General features: G+C 33.6%; 3 protein-coding genes across 3 annotated transcripts; 2 read left to right on the top strand and 1 right to left on the bottom strand.

The window, feature by feature from the left end:
• Window positions 1-1,191: 1,191 nt before the first annotated feature.
• Window positions 1,192-8,091, top strand: LOC140989686 (uncharacterized). Its single transcript, XM_073459014.1, has 16 exons — window positions 1,192-1,711; window positions 2,552-2,676; window positions 2,766-2,854; window positions 2,949-2,984; window positions 3,200-3,287; window positions 3,749-3,791; window positions 3,876-3,976; window positions 4,321-4,385; window positions 4,594-5,090; window positions 5,178-5,265; window positions 5,358-5,444; window positions 5,781-6,349; window positions 6,492-6,627; window positions 6,710-6,778; window positions 6,947-7,075; window positions 7,600-8,091. Exons 1-16 carry the CDS (start codon window positions 1,485-1,487, stop codon window positions 7,711-7,713), a joined length of 2,463 nt encoding a protein of 820 aa, XP_073315115.1. The 5' UTR covers window positions 1,192-1,484; the 3' UTR covers window positions 7,714-8,091.
• Window positions 8,092-9,959: 1,868 nt separating this feature from the next.
• On the bottom strand, window positions 9,960-12,341 carry LOC140989232 (reticulon-like protein B2). Its single transcript, XM_073458385.1, has 5 exons — window positions 11,997-12,341; window positions 10,979-11,159; window positions 10,751-10,892; window positions 10,459-10,528; window positions 9,960-10,339 (listed from the first exon to the last, which is right to left on the bottom strand). The coding sequence occupies exons 1-5, from the start codon at window positions 12,199-12,201 to the stop codon at window positions 10,176-10,178; spliced, it is 762 nt and encodes a 253-aa protein (XP_073314486.1). The 5' UTR covers window positions 12,202-12,341; the 3' UTR covers window positions 9,960-10,175.
• Window positions 12,342-13,847: 1,506 nt separating this feature from the next.
• On the top strand, window positions 13,848-16,002 carry LOC140989187 (ABC transporter G family member 8). Its single transcript, XM_073458321.1, has one exon. The coding sequence runs from the start codon at window positions 14,009-14,011 to the stop codon at window positions 15,788-15,790; it is 1,782 nt and encodes a 593-aa protein (XP_073314422.1). The 5' UTR covers window positions 13,848-14,008; the 3' UTR covers window positions 15,791-16,002.
• Window positions 16,003-25,010: the final 9,008 nt, after the last annotated feature.

The raw sequence follows: 25,010 nt of genomic DNA, 5'->3' as shown, positions 1-25,010 counted from the left end.
ACAAATTTTAGGCATCCAATCACACAATTAATCATTGTTGTCTACACTGGTGCAATTATTGCAATTATTGGTAGTTGCTTAAAATAATTTCTGGAATAACACTAAAAACCATTTACTGAAGAAAAGGACATCTGAGAAAAATCAGTGTTGTATAAGTCGAACATAAAAGATTTGGTTCATAACGTAAAATAAAAATTATTAATTAACGTCACACAATAAATTCTTCTCAAATAATATTTTAACAAATGTGTTCATCCAATAATTTTTAAAAAAAATTACTGGTCACTAAAAAATACACATTGATTCTCAAAATGTTTTTTTTAAATGTATTTTATATGTAAAGATAGTTCAAATATTAAGTCAATTTATCTGGTGAAGGTTCAAATTTTTTGGAAATCATTGACAAAATAAAATGAAGAGAAATATTAAAATTCAAATGATATATCGGATTACGGTTGATGAATTTTGAATATTTGTTTAGATTTGTTAAAATGTATTCAATTTAAATTTTAGTTTTATCATGATAATGATATTGTTATTGTGCTCATGTAATTAGTTTTGTTTTAAAAAACTATGGTGGATTTACCTAGCTAACACAATATATGAGATGGTCTGGTCGGGTTGGATCGAGTTGAGGTTTTTCTCCACGTTATTTTTTAACGGGTTAAAGTGAGGTGGGCATGTCAACTCGTTTTGAAAGATTTATTAATTATTTATAANATTTATTAATTATTCATAAATAAATAAATAAATAATTTTTGAAATAAAAAAGACGATCTATTTATTAAAAAGTCATTGGTATAAAAATTCTTAATAATACAGTGATATTATTATTGAGTCTTGTGAGACGATCTCAACAATTTTTATCTGTGAGACGGGTCAACCCTACCAATATTCACAATAAAAAAGTAATACTTTTAGCATAAAAAAGTAATAATTTTTCCTGAATGATATAAATAATATATTCGACATACGAAATTGATCTGTGAGACTGTCTCACAAGAATTTTTGTGATTATTATTTTATTGAATATTTTATCTAAGAAACGCAAAAAAAAAAAAAAAAACATATCGAGAAGATTAGGATTTGTTATTATTATTTTTCGGGGTGAGTTTAGTTGTTTTTAATTGTTGACTTGGTAAATAAATAGTCAAAACGTCAAAGCAGAAAATATTATTTACCACCATTTTCTCCTGCCATCTTAGCCGCCCCCGCTCGTCGATATATACCGCAGCACCACTCTTCTTCTGTCAACAAAAAGAATCCGTCTCATTCGCAGATACGCATATTTCTTCTCCAGAAACCTCACAGCAACCATTTTTCTCCCAATCTCACCCATTTTTTTCCTCATATATTTCTTGATTCGTTGATTCATTCAATTTTTTTGGTGAGAAGCCGTTGAAAAATTGGTGTTACATGCACGTATACGTATAATCTATTGTATGTATACGTGTGTGTGAGATTTGTGATGAGTATATGGTGAGATGATGGAGCAGAAGCACGTGTTATTGTCGGCATTGAGCGTAGGGGTGGGTGTTGGGGTGGGGCTCGGTTTGGTTTCCGGTCAAGCGGTCGGCAGATGGACCGGTGGTTCGAGTTTTTCGGTGGTTGAGGGGATCACGGGTGAGCAGATTGAGGTGGAGCTTGTCAGATTGATTGATGATGGAAAGGAAAACAAGGTCACGTTCGACGACTTCCCCTATTATCTCAGGTGAGTATAGAGAACATGCAAGTACTTTTTCTCTGTTTGAGAGAAATAACTTCTTCGGTCGTTTCATTTGCTGCTTGGTTCTTTGTTCTTTTACATGGTTTTTTGGTTTTGACTTGAGAAAAGACAAAACGATGTGTGATCAGTGAATGATTGGTTGAATGGTAGATTTGAATGGTCGGTGTCAGAGGATCAGAATAATATTCCAGATGCTAATTACTTTTGATTGTTCGCCTTTTCTTTAATTTTTCACCTGGCGACTCGGTCATGAAGAATTCTTTGAGGGCTTTTGGAGCTTTTTTTCTTCTTTCTTTTTTCTATTTGGTCTTTGAAACGCCATTATTTCTTCGTGGTCGAAGAAGACTAGTGATATTTTATAAGTTTTAGTCGAAAAAGATTTTTTTATTTTTATTTTTTTGTATATTTCATATATCTGTTTATAGTTTTAGTTGAGGCTATTGATTTGAATATCATATAAAGAAAAAAAAATTAGTAATCACAGCAAAGGACTGATATGGTTACTATGGATATTCATAAAAGTAACGTATATTTTAACTATATCTTTAAGTTCTTCATATCTTTGAGGTATTATTAATGATGTTAAAATTATATTTGTATAGTTTGTAGACTGACTACGCGGTTAAAGTAATATTATACTTTTTCCAGTTAAAGTTGGTACATTCTATGTCTTCTGTTTCCAGAAAAGATCACATCTTATTAATCGCCTTGAGTTCTTAACTGTGAAGCTGTCATCAATGTTACGCGTCCTCTATTATATAGGCAAGTAATAAGTTAATTGTGGAACCTTATGTATTTTTCTTTCTCCCTTGATGTTTTTGACAGTGAGAGAACACGTGTATTATTAACAAGTGCGGCGTACGTTCACTTAAACCACTTAGATGTCTCTAAGCACACTCGAAATCTCTCACCTGCTGCCAGCCGGGCAATCTTGCTCTCTGGACCTGCTGGTATTTGAAATCACACCTATCTCCAATTTAATTTAGCAACCCTCAACTTTCTTGTTGCTGTAGTCTTTTATATTTTTACCTTTCTGTAGAACTCTATCAGCAAACGCTTGCTAAGGCTCTAGCGCATCATTTTAAAGCAAAGTTGCTGTTGCTGGATATAACCCACTTCTCAATTAAGGTTATTGAGCTGAATAATATTTTCCGGTGCTTATTCTTTCCACATCTCTGTACTGACCTGCATCATTGTTTTTTTATTGGTCAACCATCTATAGATGCAGAGCAAGTATGGCAGCACCAAGAAAGAGTCCGTGAGTATATTTTTCATATCTATGTTGGAATGACTAGTTTTAGTTCCTTAATTTTTTGTAAGAGGGTTATTTGGGTCCATTATATACTATAGTTATGAAAACTAAGACAGAATCCAAGTGCAATGTTCTGCTAGATCTACATCATTAAACGTAGTGAAAGTGAACCTGATGGCTTTAAGTGAAAAGCGTACTGATTCCAATTGTTTGTGTCGTAGTCACTCGAAGGCACTGTCTCAGAAGTAGCATTACAACGAATGTCCACTTTCCTCAGCTCGTTTCTTCCAGCAAAAGGGGATAACAAAGGTACATTGTAAGGCATGATTTTATTTTGCATGTGTTTTCATGAAATTAAGTGTTTGTTTAAAGGGCATTTTGCACAGGCAGCACAGCCTTACATTTTGTTATATCGATCACATATAGAGCTATAATGGAGGAAAACCTGTTTATATGCGTCAGAAAGTACACGGTAGTGTCGGTTTCTCGCTATGCAGGGATTCCTTTACCTTCCATCTTCACCCAATAAGCTCAACAAAAGCATTATTAAGAAGTCACCTTAATCATGACTGACTTGTAGCATTATGAGCAATTTAGGTTGCATGAACAGTCTATTGTAAGTTGTGAATGCAACCTTAATACGAATTTGAATGCAGCATGCTCAGGCAAAAGCTATTACTAGCAATTTACTTGCTTGTTCCTGCTTGCACACAAACATTATTGATATTTATAATTTGATCTGAGCAATTTTTAAAATTCCTGTTATGAAGGCACGTTATCGAGGCAAAGCAGTGGATTGGATTCTAAGGGAAGGTATGGTTAGCAAATTTCATTTAGAACATCAACATTCTAAGCCAGACTGAACTCCCGAATGACCCTTAATTCTTCTTCTTAAAGGAACAATGAAGGAATCAGCAATCCCCTAAAACCTCGCAGGACTTCTTCTGTTTCTTCGGACATGAGTAACATTAGTGTGCAATCATCCTCTTCAAATCCAGGTTTGAACATAACATTTTTAACTGGCATTGATTGTTATTCTGTTGTATGTGTCAGTTGCAAGATTAAAGTACAAATGCCAAATTGTGGTGTGGTTGGCTTATACCTTCTTGCGCTCGAGTATTTTATGTACAAAATAAATGGTATTTATCCCTGAAAATGAGCTTACTATGTTTCCCAAGCATTTGATTATTTGATTTAAGTTCCAATTTGCTAATTTTTCAGTTTTTTTCCCTTGAACTGCATTGTTTCGACGAAGAATGTTCTTTACACAAATATCTCTTAGTTCACTCTTAATTGTGTAATCAAATTTAACATCTGTTTGTTTTTATCTTGATTTTATCAGCTCATATTAAGCGCATTGGCAACTTGTCTTTTGATGAGAAGGTTTTCTTACAGTCACTTTATAAGGTAACATTGTCAAGAATTGCTTGATCTTGTCCATTGAATGTCACTTATCCTTTTATCGACATCGTTTGATAATTCCTTCTCCTGATTCTATTTGCATATGTTGTGTGTCTTATGTGATCTTGATGTCCCTTTCACCTATTTTGGCATAATAAAATGTTGGCCTTTTGAGTTATTTTTCTATATATAATAACTTAGTTGTCTCTGGCAGGTGTTAGTTTCAGTCTCCCAAACCAGCTGCATCATTCTCTACATCAGGGATGTTGAGAAACTTTTTCTCCAATCTTCAAGATTCTACAAATTGTTTGATCGAATGCTAAAGAAATTATCAGGATCAGTTTTGGTCCTCGGTTCTCGGATGTTGGACTTTGAAGAGGATTGCGGTGAGGTAGATGACAGGCTGAGTCTTTCATTTCCTTATGATATTGTGATCAGGCCACCGGAAGATGAAACTCATCTTGTGAGCTGGAAAGCTCAGCTGGAAGAGGATATGAAGAAGATTCAGTTTCAGGATAACAAGAATCATATTGCTGAGGTACTTGCTGCCAACGACCTTGAATGTGATGATCTAGGATCAATCTGCCTTGCTGATACTGTGGTTCTGAGTAATTACATTGAGGAAATTGTGGTTTCTGCTATATCTTATCATTTGATGAATATCAAAGATCCAGAGTATCGTAATGGGAAGCTTATAATATCATCCAACAGGTTGAGATAAATCTTTATTTTTTGACTTTTTTTCTGCTGTCTTTGCTCGCTAAATGTCTTTTATTTGCTTCAATCGATTTGGTGCAGTTTGTCCCATGGTTTAAGCATTTTTCAGGAGGGGAAAAGTGGTGGCAAGGATACCCTTAAAATGGAGACTAGTGTTGAATCGCTGAAGGTTGTGCTTAGACTGTTCATCATTTTTCAATATTTTGTCCAGTGTTCTCAGATTGTAATTGTACGTGCTTTTCTTGTTTTGATAAATATTAGGAGACTGAATCAAAAGATGGTTCTGGAGGAAAACCTGAATTTAAGTCCGAGAGCAAGAATGAGGCAGAAAAATCTTCTTTGATAAAGGTAGATAGATAGAATACCTCAGGCTCCAAGCTCCTCCTAGTTTGTACTATTTTTGTTGATGTAGAACTGTGGTCAATATTCAGGCTGTGTGATTTTGAACAGACGAGATCCAAACTATGTTGAAGCTATTTCTCCTTCTTCTTATCTTGTTCGTTTGAGCCTCAAATTGATTTTACAGTTTCTTCCTAAATGACCCTTCCTTTCTTTTCTAAACCTTGAAACGAAAGGGTTTACTATAGGTTGGAAAGATGTGTTTTGCTACGATCAATAACACGTAATAACTTTATCTTATCCATTTTGTCTTACTGACACTGTCACGATGCTTGGTGATGCCAGGAAATCCCCCCTGACAATGAATTCGAAAAACGCATGAGGCCTGAAGTTATTCCTGCAAATGAGATTGGAGTCACATTTGCCGATATTGGTTCTCTGGATGAGACTAAAGAACTACTTCAGGAGCTGGTCATGCTTCCTCTTAGAAGACCAGACCTTTTCAATGGAGGGCTTCTTAAGCCTTGTCGAGGCATCCTTCTTTTTGGACCTCCAGGTACTGGAAAAACAATGCTCGCTAAGGCCATTGCTAATGAGGCTGGAGCAAGCTTCATAAATGTCAACATGTCAACAATCACTTCAAAATGGTTTGGTGAAGATGAGAAGAATGTTCGAGCTCTTTTCACCCTAGCAGCAAAGGTTTCTCCAACCATCATTTTCGTAGATGAGGTTGATAGCATGCTTGGACAACGGACAAGAGTAGGAGAGCATGAGGCGATGCGTAAAATTAAGAATGAGTTCATGACACATTGGGATGGACTCCTGACAAAACCCGGAGAGCGCATTCTTGTTCTTGCTGCAACAAACCGACCTTTTGATCTCGATGAAGCAATAATTAGGAGGTTTGAGCGCAGGTATCATAACTGGTTGTCCGTTGCACATATTTTGGGATTCCATTTATTAAATTTGCTTGTTGGCTTACAAATGCCAGCTTGAGTTTCACGTAAATGGACATTATTTTTGAAGTGTAATCAATCTTGAGTTACTGTTAAACAGAATTATGGTCGATCTTCCATCGGTGGAGAACAGAGAAATGATCTTGAGAACCCTGTTGTCCAAAGAAAAAGTTGAAGACCTAGATTTTAAAGAGCTTCCAGCCATAACTGAAGGATATAGTGGGAGTGATCTTAAGGTGTGTGTTTTCTCCTGAAGATTTTTTCACGCTATTCTTTAATTGGTTGCCAATGACTCTTGGTGGTAATTATTGGAAACAGAATCTATGCATAACTGCGGCTTATAGACCAGTAAGAGAACTGCTGCAACAAGAGAGACAGAAGGATAGGGTATGCTAACATTTCAGCACAGAAGATGGACCTTCTTGATCACTCTCCTTGTTTATTCATACAAGCCTTGGTCCCAAACTTGTTGGGATCGCAACATAGATCTCTCATTATTTTGTGTTTGCGTTTCATTAATTCTTCTAACCTTTTCTTTTTATTATGTTCCGATAGGAAAAAAGGCAAAAGCATGATGAAGGCCAGAGCTTGGAAGATTCTTCTACACCAGGAGAAGAAACTGAGGAAAAGGTGATTTTTCTAAGGCCCTTAAACATGGAAGACATGAGGCAGGCAAAGAACCAGGTAATATGAATTTTATTGCTGTTGATTGGTGACCATGGAAGTTCGAATATCAGCGTTATTTCTAATCTATGAAAACATGGCCAGTTCTATCCACGCACCATAATTTTTCCCAATCATACTGGTCCATTTTTTTATTTTATCTATTCTATAAAGAAGAATTCAACTCTAGGGACAAATGATATCTTGGGTACATGAGATGCCATCAATAGCACCATCTTCTTTATTATTCAAGTGATAGTTGTGTTCATATGCATGAATCAATCTTATCATTTTGCTGTATTTGAAATTAAAGCCTTGCTGATCCTCGATTCACCAGAGTTTATGATGTTCTATAAATTTACGTCGAGTTATTTTTGGCATTTCTCTATTTAAAGTAAACTATTGGTATTTCCTTATGATTTAGTAACCGGGACTTTAAAACTGTGTAAAAAGAAAATGATTCTAGCAACTTCTATTTATCATCAACCACACACTAATCACTAGAGTTCATTGCAAATTGAAAAGGCATTGCTGCATATTTACAGGTTGCTGCTAGTTTTGCTTCGGAGGGATCCGTAATGGCCGAGCTGAAGCAATGGAATGATCTATATGGAGAAGGAGGTTCAAGAAAGAGAGAGCAATTATCATACTTTCTTTAAAAGATAGGGCTTTTCGAATATTGACATCGGAAGACAACATTTTGTTTCCTTATATGCAACAGATGCAAGGGAAAAATGGATTCCTGGAACCAAACCAATGCGAAAACCTTCTTAGAATTGTTGATTATCAAACTTGAATTCAAATGCGAAACGTTTTGATTTATGCGTAGGCTTTTGTATATTTGATTGAATTCTTGATCGAAATCTCGAGTTAGGAGGTTTATAGGGAGCTGCTGCTAGAAATGATATACCATTGCTATTTAGAAATTAGACAATCGAAGTGTGTTTTTTTAAGATGTGTCTGCATACAGTAGTGGCTCTCATTTATTGTAAATTTGTAAAATTAATACAAATTGTAATCCATTCATTATTTCACTTTCCTCGTATGAATTTGATAAGCATAACAAATTTCAGATGGTGCCGTTCGGTTGAACCATAAATTTTGGATCGTTTGGTTCAATTTAAACGACGTTTTATTTGGTTACGATTTTAATTTTTAAATAAAAATTTAAAACCCGTAGAAACACAACGGACCGCCATATATGACATTTTGGATCCTAATGATTTATCTTAGAGAAATTGGTCGACTGTTTCTAGAATTATTCGCCTGCAACATATCAAATATTGTTACGATAATCAAACTAGTATTTATTTTTGAGTTCTTAATTTTGATGTATAAAATTACTAAAACATTAAAAAAAATTAGAATAAAAAAACATTAAATTTGATTGTGTTTGTATCAATTTATGAGATCTTTGATATTTTTAAAGATTAATGAATTTTTACAAGCAACTAATGCTCAAAAAAAAAAAATCATTAGTATTACATATTTTAAAACATGTAACTTGATTTGTAACTCAATTAATTACTTAAACCACATGAACCAAACCGTAATATTCTTATTTCTAATATTTTGTTATTTTTATAATATTTTTAGTTGCTAATTCTTATTTTTAATTTTGTTCTTATTGTTCTCTTGAAAATTTGATAAATATTTTAGTAGTTAATCAAAATAATTTAAATTTAAAACATTGAATTATAGATGGTAATAGGGAATTTGAGTAGAATATAAAATTCGATGGATATAATGATGAGGCTAAAGTCAAAATATATAGAGAAGATGAAGTTATGCATGGTTATTAGTATAATAAATAGGGATGAAAACGGAAGATATCAAATTCGACCCATTACATATATTCCCACTGCACCAGTAAACTCGTTTTGATTTGGGCCGATCGTACTAGGCCTGTGGCCGGTCCGGAGTGGTGCCAACCTAATATGACAGGATTCACCCAGCCCAATATAGTATTGGGTTAGTTTTCTTGAAAATGCAACCCAATTACTAGCTAGTTTCTAACNAAAAAAAAAAAAAAAAAAAAAAAAAAAAAAAAAAAAAAACCCATCACTGATTTACAATTCTCGAACTATTCCTTTTACCTGAAACTTCGAAACTAGAAGCTTGAAAAAATTGAGGGTCAGATAATGGCCAGCAAATTAAGCCGTTCTCCACCATCAATCATCAGATCCGAGTTCGCAAACTCTGTAATTCGCCGATTCATGTGTTCGACGGCTCAGAAGTTAGGGAAGAGAGAAGAATCGGATCCAGAAACCAAAGAGAAAATACAGCAGATGCAGGATGAAGAGAAATATAATCCGAATACCGAGGGAAATGAGGCCGAGGAATGGATGAACAGAGAGAACGGCGAGATTGGAGGGCCCAGAGGCCCGGAGCCAACTCGGTACGGCGATTGGGAGAAGAACGGTCGGTGCTCCGATTTCTGAATTTTTCATTTCCAGATTATAAAAATATTAATTGGCTTGATTTTGGGTTTTTGCGTGCTAAATTATGAGTTTAAACTAAATAAATAATAACAAATATTGATTCCATAAAGTTTGCTCAACAAAGTTTTATAATTATTTTAATTATAGCAATGAAAGATGATCTCTTAATCATTTCAGAATACTTTAGCGTAGCTAAAACGAAGTTTCGAAAATATTAAAATCAATTAAGTTGTTTCCTCCCATATATTTGTTTAATCCTATTTAAATTTATGCCAGAATTAAAGTATACCATGAAGGCATGTAGTGCACTCGAACTCATGGAATTGTCTTTTTTTTTGTTCTTCCTTGTTGGTAAATGGACATATTCTCTATATATTTTATCAACCTGTGTTTCTATATCCTCTTTTATTTAATTATTTATTTTAAGTCAAATAACATAACGTCGATTAACTTAGGCAACTCAATTAAATAAAGTTCTAATATAAATATAAAAAATGAACAGAATTTGTTGCAGTCCAGTGGCCCGAAGCAATTCAAATATAGCAATTTAGTGGTAAACAAACAAACAAACAACACAGACACACAGTGAATATGAGACAGAACAACAAAATGACTAAATTAAAACAGACAAATACCTAACCCACTCACCGTGAAAACCTAATACCACCACTCTACAATATCTAAGCAAGTTTGTCTTTCAGACTTTTTGGGAGTCTACTCAAAACCTTGTCGTTGAAAACGGCATATTGTTTCTTCAACTCTGACTCGGCTTTCTCGGCAAAAGCATCGATCTGATCATCGTATTTTTCGTAAACCAAAGGCACCGTGTGCAGCAAAACGATACCTATTTTTGAAGGTGAATATAGGAACGAAGAGAAAACATGATAAGGAAATGGTAATGATGTAGCTTACAATTCGATAACAGCCATTATGTATAGAGATGATAGCAAGAAAGCTAATTACCGATGTAAAATAAGGTCAAGAAGTTGCAGCAACTCCCCAGAGAGGATAATATCCACAGCCCAGCAATCACCTGAAAACCAGAATGGGATTTCAAACTATCAATGGAAAAGTTATTGAAAACGTTAATGAATTTCAATAAATCACAGCCTGCAAATATATTCAAAATGCTTTAGTCTAGTACGTTTGACAACAAAATAGTAAGCGCCACTACAAAAGTTAGCCTAGGGCTTAGATGTTTGTTTGTTTAGCAACAATGTTTCATAATGAAATAAGAACAAATAGATTCACACACAGCAAGGAATTTCTTCAAATCTTTCCCACGTGCAATGTCTCGAAAGATGGAGCAAGCACGGTTGAATTCAACACGAAGGGCAGAAGCTACACCCAGCACTATGTCCTCCGGAAGAATGACTTCTGGGATCTTAGGTGGAGACCTGTGACGCATGATAAAACAGAAAAGTGAGAAGAATGTATAGAAAAGTCATCAGTAGGAAGTTTCTTTACCAGTTTAGAATCATACTTATTAATAAAGGTGGATGCATTTGACCAAAGAAAAAGGATTGCCAGGGCAAGAATAAAGATATGGCACACTAGTGAGAGTAAGTGATATTCAAGCAATTCAAAGAGCACCCAAACTGTGGTGGCAACACCAATCACACCACCGGAAGTTCTCTTGTCTCTCCATAGGAAAATATCAGCAGCTGTCAGAAAATATCAGCGTCAGATAGCACAAAATAATATTTAATAGTGATAATAACAGTTATGAACACATGCACCATATTACATGAGCCTACGTGTAAAAAGCAGCCACACAACTCTCCTAACTCTAGACTCGCAAATTATACTCTAATCGGGTCCATAAACCATTTCAGAGATGAAAGAAATCAATTACAAGATTCACGGACTCTTTTAAGAGGAATTTCTTTGACAGTTTCAGAGCATATATATGCACCAAAAAACTATCCTCCAGTAGATTACATGGAATTTGCGAGCAGTACCGGAGCATATAAAATAATGCACAACAAATAATTGTGGAACTGAGCAGTTTACAGCATCAAATGAGGAGACAATGCAATCTTTCTGTTTTTGAATAGAAAAATAGCCTCACTTTTCTATGTAGAACTCAAACATCAGAAGATGTTGGCATTGTTAAAGTTTGAAAATATTATTAGCACAATAACAAAGAATTTAAATTTCTTGAAGAGTTCGAAAGTACAAACTCCCGTCTATATTATTTCACTGAATTGGTCATGGGTTCTTATTCTCGATCTTTATTGTCCATTATTTCAAATAACACGTACATGTATCTATCTATGTTCTCCATGTACGTTCAAGTATTTCTACAATACATCCTTGTTAACAATATGAAGTATGAACACCACTAATGAATGCAGTTTGATAAATAGTTATATGCACCAACGAAACCAATCCAATAACCTCAATTCCAGAAACCGTTGTATGAGAAAAATGAACAGTATCTCATCTAACGCATGTCGATGATAAAACCATTGGAGAGATAGAGAATACGAAATCCATACGTTTTCCACCTCCTAGAACCTTGTGGACAGGCTTTTCGCGGCCGAAGAGACGATAAATCTTGGCCTTTTTTGATTCGGCAGAAGATTTGATGTCCTTGTCGTCGTCCGAATCTGACGACGAAGATGGACCGTGGCTGTGAAGTTTCTCCGTGATCTGATCGATCACTGATTTAGCGTTGGATTCGTTCTTCTCGTGATCAGACATGGCTTCTGATTCCAGATTTCACGGGCGGCCGAACGGGATGTCGTTTGAAAGTTTATTTCGGCGCCTTTTGCGATGTTTCCTAGTTGAAGTGATTGAAATGAGGGCTGAGGTTTAGGGAAACGGAAACGAGCTGGAGCACCGTGTCGGGTTAGTGGGTTTGCCCAATAAAAATATATTACTAGCCCAATGGAGAATTGAAGTTGAGATAGGGTCAGAATTCAAATGGGCCTGGACCCTTTGCTGATTCACGAGGCAGTTATAAAAGAATTCCACCAGCAACTTTCTGCAAATCAAATCAGTAAATAAAAAATATTTTGTAAATTTCTAGCTTTATATTAGTCCTTTTATCAGTATTGTAAAAACTCATGTGATACAGATATTTTATTTGACTGTTTTTTGAAAAATTATTATTTTTTATTATAAATATGAACATGTCTCATAAATAAAAATCTGTGAGACCTCTCATAAGAGACCTACTAAATAATTGTAAGTAGTGCAATGCGATCAAATCCATAAATACATATATATGTGGTTGATTAATTTGAAATATCATTTTATTTTTATTAAAGTACAAAAAAACAAATGATCGTATCACATTTCAAATGTATGAGAAATATTTTCAACTATATGCGACTCATGGAAATATATTAATTTTTATATTAAAAATATTATTTTTCATTGCTTATATAGATCGAATCGACTAATCTCACATATCGTCCAATAAAAGTCATGTTCCATTACTTGATTATCACTCCTATAACATAAGGTCGGAGATTTAGATGAACATTATAATCATACAAATATATTTAGATAAAGAAAATTTTTAAACACAAGGTTTTAAAAATATATAAATAAACATACAATCTTATATCTAATTACTCCCGGATCCTTATCCTCATCCCAAACTTGCTTCGTCGGAACGGTCGTGCCCTATCGATCAAGTTGGTGGGCTCGAACACAATAACATGCCATGTACGTAATATCATTTTTATAACAGTATTTTAAAAATTCAAAGTTTCATATAATAATCTAAAAATATAATGAATTTAAATAATTTAGGATATCTGACCGGGGGTTCAGATCTTATGTTGTGCAAATATTACGTTGAAGATGAAGAAAAGGAAAATTAACATAGTTTGAAAACAATATATATATATATATATATATATACTTTGATGTAAGTTACGGTAATTAAATGGATAGAGTCCTTATTTTTTAAGTATTAAGTTTTATGTTCTATTATTGTTTGGATCATTTTTTCTTTTTTCTTTTTCTATTTTTTTTAAAATATATATATCAAAATTACCGTGTAATTCACCACTATGTTTTATAATTATATATTAATTCTCATTAATAAAAAGTAAATGAATTATAAAAAACATATTGTTAATTCATGCGTGCTTCAATGCATTATTGTATATATGTGTGTGTGTGTGTGTGTGATGTTATTGATGCAGTATCCCCGTGACTCTACAGCATGGACTCGTCTGAGCACAAGGAAACAACCTAGCTACACTCTACTAGCTAGTACTACTCATCCACCCTTCATGCCAACAAATGGATATATATATCTATATATATATATTTATTTATTTATTTATTTATTTATTTGTGGTAATGTATAAAATTAAGTGCCAACTCCTTGTAGCTAGCTAGAGGTGGATTTCCAAATGTGAAGCAAATTATTAAAAAAAAAAAAAAAAAACCAAATGGCATATACACTACTTCACTATCATGCATAGAAATTAGTACTAACATATCCTTCCACAATTACCTTCTCTTTCCACTCTATCATTCTTGCTCCGCCATGGATAAAGAATCACCACCGCGGCCTTACAAAACGTACACGATCACAGCCTCATCCATCTCCTATATGAAATCCACTACCACAATCGCCACCCTCTTCATCTTCAAACCTTGCATTCCAACTCCACCAACTTACATCTTACGAGAAATCTCACTTACCGCATATCCATCTCAAATCCTCGCAATCGTCGGCCCCAGTGGCGCTGGGAAATCAACTCTACTCGACATTTTGGCTGCTCGAACCGCGCCGACGAGTGGCGCCCTGCTCCTCAACTCTTCCCCCCTCAACCCGTCGTCCTTCCGCAAGCTATCCGCTTATGTTCCCCAGCATGATGCATGCCTTCCTTTACTCACCGTGGCTGAAACATTTGCCTTTTCTGCGAGTTTGCTGAACCCTAAAACCTCTGATATATCAGGGATTGTGTCCACCCTTCTTGATGAGCTCCGCCTCAAACATTTGGCGGAGACTAGGATGGCGTGTGGGCTCTCCGGCGGGGAACGCCGTCGCGTTTCTATAGGACTAAGCCTCCTCCACGACCCGGCGGTGCTGCTTCTTGATGAACCCACTTCAGGACTCGACAGTGGCTCAGCTTTGAATGTAATGAAGACGCTCAGATCAATCGCAGACTCACGCCATCGCACTGTTGTTCTGTCTATTCATCAGCCAAGTTTCAAGATTCTTTCCACCATAGATAAGATTCTACTCCTAGCGAAAGGAACGGCTGTGCACAACGGTACACTTTCTTCCCTTCAAGATTTCTTGCTTTGCAATGGCTTCTCAGTTCCCCCACAGCTTAATCCGCTCGAATATGCCATGGAAATACTGAATCTGCTCCATAAACCCGAAGCCATTTCACCGGCCGCAGCATCACCTGAAAATTCTTCCCCTTCTCAATCAAAAATTGCTGAAACAAAAGAAAAAATAAGGTACAGAAGCTCGAGTTTCCACGAAATAGTCACATTATACATCAGGTTCTGGAAAATAATATACAGAACAAAGCAGTTACTCTTAACAAACACTTTACAGGCTTTGGGGGTTGGCTTAGTGTTGGGCACAATATACATAAACATTGGATTTGGTAAATCAGGGATTGAGAAAAGATTTGGCCTTTTCGCTTTCACTCTAACATTCCTCCTCTCCTCCTCAACCGAAAACCTGCCAATCTTCATCGACGAAAGACCAATCCTTCTGAGAGAAACCTCGAGTGGAGTTTATAGGTTGTCGTCCTATCTCATGGCGAATACTCTAGTTTTCTTCCCCTACTTACTCGGGATCGCATTTCTTTACTCGGTTTCACTCTATTTCTTAGTGGGTCTTTGCGCAACATGGCAAGCGTTTGCATACTTTGTTCTCGTCATCTGGGTCATACTTCTAATGGCGAACTCATTCGTCCTATTCTTAAGCTCCGTAGCTCCAAATTTCATTGCTGGAACTTCATTAGTGACAGTACTTCTAGCCGGATTCTTCCTGTTCTCCGGCTACTTCATCGCGAAAGACAACCTACCCAAGTTCTGGCTCTTCATGCATTACTTGTCCATGTACAAATACGCTCTGGATGCATTCTTGATTAACGAGTATTCCTGCATGGTTTCAAGGTGTTTCATATGGTCGGATGAGACGAAGACGTCGTGCATGGTGAATGGGGGTAATGTGTTGGAGAAGAAAGGGCTCCATGAATTGCAGAGGTGGACGAATGTTTACATTTTGCTTGCGTTCTTCGTGCTTTATCGTCTGCTTTGGTTGATTGTTTTGAGAAGAAGGGTTTCAAGATTCAAGAAATGAAACAGCTAGCATGCCTTCAGTCGTTGCACAAAACGGATTAATTTCTTAACACAAATCGAGGTAATATTTAAGGATCCGTTCAATAAACATTTCTTGTAAAAATTTTCGATTGTTCATGGCGTTTCTTTTTTTATATAATTGTTAAGATATATTATGGAAATTTGTGGTTGTAAATGTCAATTAATGCATGCTTGATTAACGCCAAGACGGATGCCGAAATCTAAAATTAGCGATTTTAAAATTACGATGATTATAAGGTTTACTCAAATTGTGCTTATATGGATTTTTTTATATATATATAGTAAACTTTTAAAAAGAAAGGATTTAAGTTGAAATCACTCCCGTAATTTATCATTTGAATTTTTTTTTACTTTGATTTAAATTGTATTAGAATTGTAACTGAAGGATTTAAAATTTATAGATTTCTCAACCGTCCAATTATTATAGTAGCTTTGTAGTTCTTTTTTATTTTTTTTGGGTTGAAGGATGACTATATTTGTATTAATATATTTTTAGTTGGCAATAGTGTGAGTGTGTGTATATATTATTATTATTATTATTATTATTAATATTAAAGTTGAGGATATAATGATAGAAATCGTCAAGGAACCAAGATATGTATATTCATTTTTGACCCTCTATTATGAACAAATTCACCAAAATTATTTTATATTAAAATTGCTGTGTAATCTCGCACTATTTTTTATAATTACATTTTGATTCTCATTTAAATATAAATCAAATGAATTATAAAAAAATATTGTACAAGTATGCAACGAGTGTATCGATATACTAGTATATATTATGAATGCGTGGGCAGTACAAATAATTGTTTATGTTTTATGTGAATAGTATACGAGTTCATGAAAACAATTAAGCATCATAATTTGCATATATGACTGTAAATCGATTCTTCGGTTTGGATCATGATAAAAAGACAAGGAGTAACAACAAAAAAATATATATAATTTTGATATGTTGTACGTTTACGTGAACACTGATATATAATGTGATATTCACCAATGAAACATAGAAAAATTAAATATCAAACACATGAGTGTCATCATCGATATTTATATAAGTGCATGTATAAGATAAATGTGTCATGATTTATCAAAAATATACATATATGTTTGAAATATGTGCTTGTCACGGGTCCTTATGATCCCGACAATAACAAAGTGAACATAAATATGCGAAAACAAATTCAAGTTAATGCATCATCGTCGTTTTCTGCGAAATTATGCAAACCTTATGATCATAGGGGCCGGTCTCCATAAAGAAAACACTATAGTCTATAGTCACCAAGTGGTGAGATGGGATAATATATAGGAGAGGGAAGACTTTGTAAATATTTAGTGTGTGTGTGTGTGTATAGAAAAATCTTATAATTTTTACTTATTCGAGTGGAAGCGATCCAATTGAGATACAATAAAGTAATATAAATTTAGAACCAAAATGTATATACCTATATATTTCACTAGAATATATATATATAAATAAAATATTTAAAACTATATATCCATATTAAATTGTCCTAGTCTATTGTGGCCCAGGCTTGAATCGCAGAAAAAAGATGCAGAGATTTGTTGTCCTTTATCTATTTTCCGAATCATTTGGTCACGGGTTCTACTTGCCTTTTTCCTATCACGTGAATCCATGAACATGCATGTACCAATATTTCATTTATATCATAAATTATTACTTGAAAATATATATAATATATAAAATTTTTTTTGATTGGCTATAAATTAGTATTAAATGAAGAAATACGATACATTATATATATTCATGGTTTAGATTATTTTTAATGTTTTATCTTCCGTACATTTTCGGTTTAATATATTAATTAAAGTATTTTTTATTTGAATATTATGAATTAAAATAATCAATAAATTTGGAGAAAGGTAAACCCAATCCAATTTATCCTCATCGATAACCAGCCCGGATAAGTTTGGTGGTCCAGTCCAACAGGTTGAGAGCCCAAGGATCACTAACAAGTTCGTTTATTATTATTGTGTGTGTGTATATAATATAAGTAAAATATGATTCTTGTTGAAAAATTATTTAAAAATGTGTTAAATATTTGTGTTGAAAATGTGAATGTTGAATGTTGAAAATTAGGTAAAATTAGGTGTTGAATATTGAAAATTAGTGTGTGATGATGTAGGTAATGATGTATTTTATTTTTGGATTATTTGTAAAAATTTTCTATAAATAGATCTCTCATTTGTGAAGAAAATCACAATTGAGTTGAGAGAAAAATATTATAAAGTGTGTAGTGTGATAATTTTGAGAGTTTGAGATTTTTACTTTTTACCGTAAATTTTTACTTTTTCACAACACGTTATCAGCACGAAGCTCTAAAAGTCCTCCATATTTTTCCAAGCTCCGAACAGAAGAAAAAGGTAACAAAAGTAATAATATTTATTTTACTGTTATTTATTTATTGTTTATATATGTAATATATAATATAATGTTATTGTTAGAAATAATAAAAATAATTTTTTCAAAAACTTGTTATAAATCCTGGGAGGATGTTAAGACGACATCCCACACTCCCGGTAAGGGATACGACAAGTATAAAAGCCTATAAGGTTTTTTAAACAAAATAACTTATGACACCTAATTATAATAATGTGATATGATATACATAATTATTTAAATATGACTAATATTATATACACCATATTATTACCATAAAATTATACAAATACATACATTTATTTTCTTATACACCAACGGTAATAAACGGTAACAAAACGGCTAGTTTTTGCTCTATAAATACAATCTCACAAATACATTCAATCACTCCAACTTTCTCTTCTTCTCTAAAAATTATTCTTCATCAAATTTTCGAAGAAAAAAAGAAGATGGCTTTCACGAGGTTATTTTTAATTATTTTGGTTATCATACTCACCAGTCTTGTATTTATCGGAGAATATCCTCCTCGTGTGTTTTCTTTATTTTTACGAATACTTGTACTTGTTGTTTATCCATTACTTTGTATTGCAATATTCATTAACTAATAAAATGCATCGTAATTTTTAGTACCACCATGGCAAACTTGGCAAAGCTCGAATTCATCGCTCTTGATATTACTGGGAAAAACTATATGCCATGGACTCTTGATGTAGAAATGCATCTTGAGTCATTGGGTCTAAGCGAGACCATTAAAGAAAATGGTATATCTTCATCACAAGAAAAAGCAAAAGCTATAATATTTTTACGACGACACCTTGATGAAGGTTTAAAATGTGAATATCTCATCGAAAAAGATCCCATGGCTCTGTGGAAAGGATTAAAAGAGAGATTTGAACATATAAGGGAAGTTATACTTCCGACCGCCCGTGATGAATGGAATATGTTAAGATTCCAAGACTTTAAAAAAGTCAGTGATTACAATTCAGCGATGTATAGAATAATCTCGCAGTTAAAATTTTGTGGACATGAGGTTACAGAATCGGAAATGCTTGAAAAAACATTTTCCACGTTTCACGCATCAAATATAACACTACAGCAACAATATAGAGTGCGTGGATTTGCGAGATATTCTGAACTCATCGCCTGTCTTCTTGTGGCGGAAAAGAACAACGAGCTATTAATGAGAAATCATCAGTCCCGACCCACTGGATCAACAGCATTTCCAGAAGTAAATGCTGTAAGTAAAAATGAATTTAAATCTGGAAACCAAAATCAAATTCAAAGACAAGGTTTTGGTCGAGGTCGAGGTCGAGGTCGAGGTCGTGGACGTGGACGAGGAAGTGGTCGTAGTCGTGGACGCGACCGTGGTTTTGAAAATAATCGAGATAGTTATTTCTATAACTCATCTCAAAATAACGTCCCAAACCATCCACAGAAAAGGCATCAAGAAAACATGAATGTTAATGAAAATCACTCGAAAAGATTTGAAAGTTCTTGTTTCAGATGCGGCACTCCAGGACATCGGTCTCGTATTTGTCGAGCCCCTGAGTATCTTTGCAAACTTTATAAAGAATCAATAAAGGGGAAAGAAAAGGAGACCAACTTCACTGAGCGAAGTGACCGTTTGAGTGATTCAACTCATTTTGATGCTGCTGATTTTATGAATGATTTCTCTGGAAATGATCAATATGTTGGTGGGATAGAAATGAACAATATTGATGCTGCAGATTTTCTCAATGATTTCTCTGAAAATGAACAATATAGTGGTAGAATATAAATGTACAATAATTTATTTTTCATGTATTTATATGATAATGTTTTATTGTACAATTATGATATGTGTTATATTTAAATATGTATTGTCATTAATTTTTTTTCATTGCATATTTTTTGAAGTTCAAATATGGAAAATGCTATGAGCAAAGCTGAAGTTTGCATACCCGATAGTGGTACAACGCACACTATCCTCCGAGATAAAAGATATTTCTTGGAACTAAAACCAACAAAAACAACGGTGAATACAATATCAGGTCCTGTAGACTTGATTAAAGGATGTGGTAAAGCACAATTTTTGTTACCTAATGGTACAAAATTTTTGATCAATGATGCTTTATATTCACCACAATCGAAAAGAAATTTGTTGAGTTTTAATGATATATATTCCCATGGGTATGATACTCAAACAATGAATGAAGGGAATGAGAAATATATGTGTCTTACCACATATAAATCAGGAAAGAAATATGTGATTGAAAAACTACCAATGCTCCCTACTGGATTGCATTATACACATATACGTCCCATTGAATCAAACATGGTAATTGATAATTCTTCAATATTAACCAATTGGCATGATCGATTAGGACATCCTGGTTCAACAATGATGCGAAGAATTATAGAAAATACACATGGTCATCCATTGAAAGACCAGAAGATCTTTCAGAATAATAAGTTTCAATGTAAAGCATGTTCTCTTGGAAAACTTATTATAAGACCATCACCAGCCAAAATCCAAACTGAATCACCAATGTTTCTTGAACGTATTCAGGGTGATATTTGTGGACCAATCCATCCACCATGTGGACCATTCAGATACTTTATGGTATTGATTGATGCCTCCAGCAGATGGTCACATGTATGTTTATTGTCAACTCGAAATGTTGCATTTGCAAGATTACTTGCTCAAATAATAAAATTGAGGAATCAATTTCCCGATTATACAATCAAGAAAATTAGACTTGATAATGCTGGTGAATTTACTTCCCAGACTTTCAATGATTATTGTATGTCTATGGGAATCATTGTTGAGCATCCTGTTGCTCATGTACATACTCAAAATGGATTGGCTGAATCATTGATTAAACGTCTGCAAATGATTGCTAGACCAATGATTATGAAAACAAAGCTCCCTATTTCTATATGGGGACATGCAATTTTACATGCTGCTTCATTAATTCGCATCAGACCAAGTGCATATCATAAATACTCCCCATTGCAGCTTGCATTTGGTAAAGAACCAGACATTTCTCATCTGAGAATTTTTGGATGTATGGTGTATGTGCCTATTGCACCACCTCAACGAAAGAAAATGGGACCTCAAAGAAAGATTGGAATTTATATTGGTTATGATAGTCCATCGATCATTCGATATCTTGAACCACAGACAGGCGACGTGTTCACAGCACGTTTTGCTGATTGTCATTTTAATGAGGAAATCTTCCCAATGTTAGGGGGAGAACAGAAACATACCGAAAAAGAAATTACATGGTATGTATCATCATTGTTACATCTGGATCCAAGAACAAAACAATGTGAAAAAGATGTACAGCAAATTGTGCACTTGCAAAGAATAGCAAATCAAATACCAGATGCATTTGCAGACACAAAAGGGGTAACTAAATCATATATACATGCTGCAAATGCCCCTGCTCGAATTGAAATTCCGAAGAAACAAATTGAAGATAGTCATGATGTCATTAAACGCCTGAAGCGTGGAAGGCCAGTTGGTTCCAAGGATAAAAATCCTCGAAAAAGAAAATTCATAGAGAAACACAATGATCACAAAATAGAGAATGATGTTCCTGAAGAAACACATAATGATCACAAAATAGAGAATGATGTTCCTGAAGAAACACATGATGATGAAAATGTTTTGTCAGAACCACAAACTGACGAGAATCATGAAATCTCTATCAATTATATTAATACTGGAAAAATATGGAACCGAAAAGATATAGAAGAAATTGATGATATATTTTCTTATAATGTGGCAATCGACATCATAAATGATAATGAAGATCATGAACCAAAATCTTTTGGTGAATGTAAAAATCGGCAGGATTGGATAAAATGGAAAGATGCCATCCAGGTTGAATTGGATTCGCTAAATAAACGTAATGTTTTTGGACCTATAGTCCTTACACCTGAAGGTGTAAAACCTGTTGGATACAAATGGGTTTTTATTCGAAAGCGAAATGAGAAAAATGAAATAGTAAGATATAAAGCTCGACTTGTTGCACAAGGTTTTTCTCAAAGGCCTGGAATTGATTATGAAGAAACGTATTCTCCTGTGATGGATGCAATTACGTTTCGGTATTTGATTAGCTTGGCAGTATCTGAAAATTTAGAAATGCGTCTTATGGATGTTGTTACAGCCTACTTATATGGATCACTTGATAGTAATATATATATGAAAATCCCTGAAGGATTTAAGATGCCTGAAGCACAAAGTTCAAAACCCAGAGAATGTTATTCTGTGAAATTACTAAGATCATTATATGGGTTGAAGCAATCCGGCAGAATGTGGTATAATAGGCTAAGTGATCACTTGATGAAAAAGGGATATGTAAATAATTCAATATGCCCTTGTGTTTTCATTAAGAAAACAACATCCGGATGCGTAATTATTGCTGTATATGTTGATGATTTAAACATCATTGGAACAAATAAGGAAATTCAAGAAGTTGTGTCATACTTGAAAGAAGAATTTGAAATGAAGGATCTTGGAAAAACCAAGTATTGTCTGGGTTTACAAATTGAACAAAAAGAATGTGGAATATTTGTTCACCAGACAAATTATACAGAAAAGATCCTTAAACGTTTTAATATGGACAAATCAAATCCTTTAAGTACTCCAATGGTTGTTAGATCATTAAACATAGAAAAGGATCCATTCCGTCCATGTGAAGATGATGAAGATATTCTTGGTCCAGAAGTACCATATCTAAGTGCTATCGGTGCCCTTATGTATCTTACAAATTGTACAAGGCCTGATATATCTTTTGCCGTAAATTTATTGGCAAGATTTAGCACATATCCAACAAAGAGACATTGGAACGGAATTAAACATATATTCCGTTATCTACGAGGAACGACAGACTTGGGACTTTTGTATTCAAAAGATGCTAATCCAAGTATAATTGGTTATGCCGATGCTGGATACTTATCTGATCCACACAAAGCACGTTCTCAAACTGGATATGTATTTACTCGTGGAGGCACTGCAATTTCTTGGCGTTCACAGAAACAAACACTTGTAACAACTTCATCAAATCATGCCGAGATTATTGCACTACATGAAGCAAGCCGTGAATGTGTGTGGTTAAAATCAATGACTCAACATATCCAAATCTCATGCGGATTATCATTCGACGAGAAGCCTGTGATACTATATGAAGATAATGCTGCATGTGTTGCTCAAATGAAAGAAGGATACATAAAAAGCGACAGAACTAAACATATTCCTCCTAAGTTCTTCGCATTCACCAAGGAGCTTGAGAAGAATAAATGTATTGATGTTCGTCACATTCAATCAAGTGAAAACTCATCAGATCTCTTCACAAAGGCACTTCCTACGACAATATTCAGAAAGCACATATATAATATTGGGATGCGCAATCTACGAAATTTGTGAAGAATTGTTCGTGTCAACATGAGGGGGAGTTTACGTGACTGCACTCTTTTTCCCTTACTATGGTTTTTATCCCAATGGGTTTTTCCTAGTAAGGTTTTTAACGAGGCAGTATAAAAACACGTAATGTATACAATCATTATGATCATCATCACAAGGGGGAGTGTTGAAAAATTATTTAAAAATGTGTTAAATATTTGTGTTGAAAATGTGAATGTTGAATGTTGAAAATTAGGTAAAATTAGGTGTTGAATATTGAAAATTAGTGTGTGATGATGTAGGTAATGATGTATTTTATTTTTGGATTATTTGTAAAATTTTTCTATAAATAGATCTCTCATTTGTGAAGAAAATTACAATTGAGTTGAGAGAAAAATATTATAAAGTGTGTAGTGTGATAATTTTGAGAGTTTGAGATTTTTACTTTTTACCGTAAATTTTTACTTTTTCACAACAATTCTACTTTTCTAAGTTTTTATTATATGGTTTAATATAAAATCATGTCACCAAAATATCTATATATCAATAAAAACATTATTTTTGCTATACTTTGAAATTTCTCGCAAAAAATAATACGTTATAAAAGGAAATATTTATCGGTATTAATGCATTCACTTCACACATTAAATATTTGAAAATAAATACATAATTAAATTTGAAGTGTTTTTATATTTTTTTAAAAAAAATTCAATTTTGATTTTGATGTCTCTCTAAAATATAAACAACATTTAAATATCTACAGTGATTATACCATTTCGTTTAATTTCGATTATGATTGTTTAGTTTTATGTTGTTTTTATATATTTAGTCTCACTAATTTCTATCATATTAAATAAATTATAATATTTTTTCTATATATAATATTATGTTTTTTTAACTTTTTAAAAGAATGTCGTTGTCAATATATGATATATTGACCTTTCATAAATTATTATTATATGTATTTTAATTCAATCTTTAATATAAATATTTTTTTAACATGTTCTCAAAAATAATTAAAATTTTTAATGCAAATTTATTCATCTAATTATGATTTATCATTTCTATATCTGTATTGGGTGTAGCACTTCTCGAATTCGTCATTAAGTAATTACAATTATATTATTGATTAATTCAAAATTCCATTGTTAGCAATGGATGGGTTTCTTTATTTGGTTTTTTGAAGGATAACAATATATACAAGTGGAGTAAATAATTTTGATATGATGCACAATAATTACGTGTCGTTTTGAATCCAAAAAATTTAATTAGATCCTCTCACAAAATTGTGTGATATATTTTCAAATGATTTACAAAAAAAATATTATTTTTATATCGAAAATATTATTTTTTATTATTAATATAAATTGAATCGACTAATCAGTCTCACGGATAATACCACTTATT

This window comes from Primulina huaijiensis, chromosome 12 (assembly GCF_012295235.1).
Source record: "Primulina huaijiensis isolate GDHJ02 chromosome 12, ASM1229523v2, whole genome shotgun sequence".
In the NCBI taxonomy this organism is placed as follows: domain Eukaryota; kingdom Viridiplantae; phylum Streptophyta; class Magnoliopsida; order Lamiales; family Gesneriaceae; genus Primulina; species Primulina huaijiensis.
This window is presented reverse-complemented; position numbering and strand designations above follow the sequence as displayed.

Coding starts and splice junctions, on each gene's coding strand:
- LOC140989187 (XM_073458321.1), top strand. CDS start 14,009: ATGGATAAAGAATCACCACCGCGGCCTTACAAAACGTACACGATCACA.
- LOC140989686 (XM_073459014.1), top strand. CDS start 1,485: ATGATGGAGCAGAAGCACGTGTTATTGTCGGCATTGAGCGTAGGGGTG. Junction 1,712..2,551: donor GACTTCCCCTATTATCTCAG/GTGAGTATAGAG, acceptor TGTTTTTGACAG/TGAGAGAACACGTGTATTAT. Junction 5,266..5,357: donor CTAGTGTTGAATCGCTGAAG/GTTGTGCTTAGA, acceptor GATAAATATTAG/GAGACTGAATCAAAAGATGG.
- LOC140989232 (XM_073458385.1), bottom strand. CDS start 12,201: ATGTCTGATCACGAGAAGAACGAATCCAACGCTAAATCAGTGATCGAT. Junction 10,529..10,750: donor ATTTGAAGAAATTCCTTGCT/GTGTGTGAATCT, acceptor TCTGGTTTTCAG/GTGATTGCTGGGCTGTGGAT. Junction 10,340..10,458: donor CTTGACCTTATTTTACATCG/GTAATTAGCTTT, acceptor CTTCAAAAATAG/GTATCGTTTTGCTGCACACG.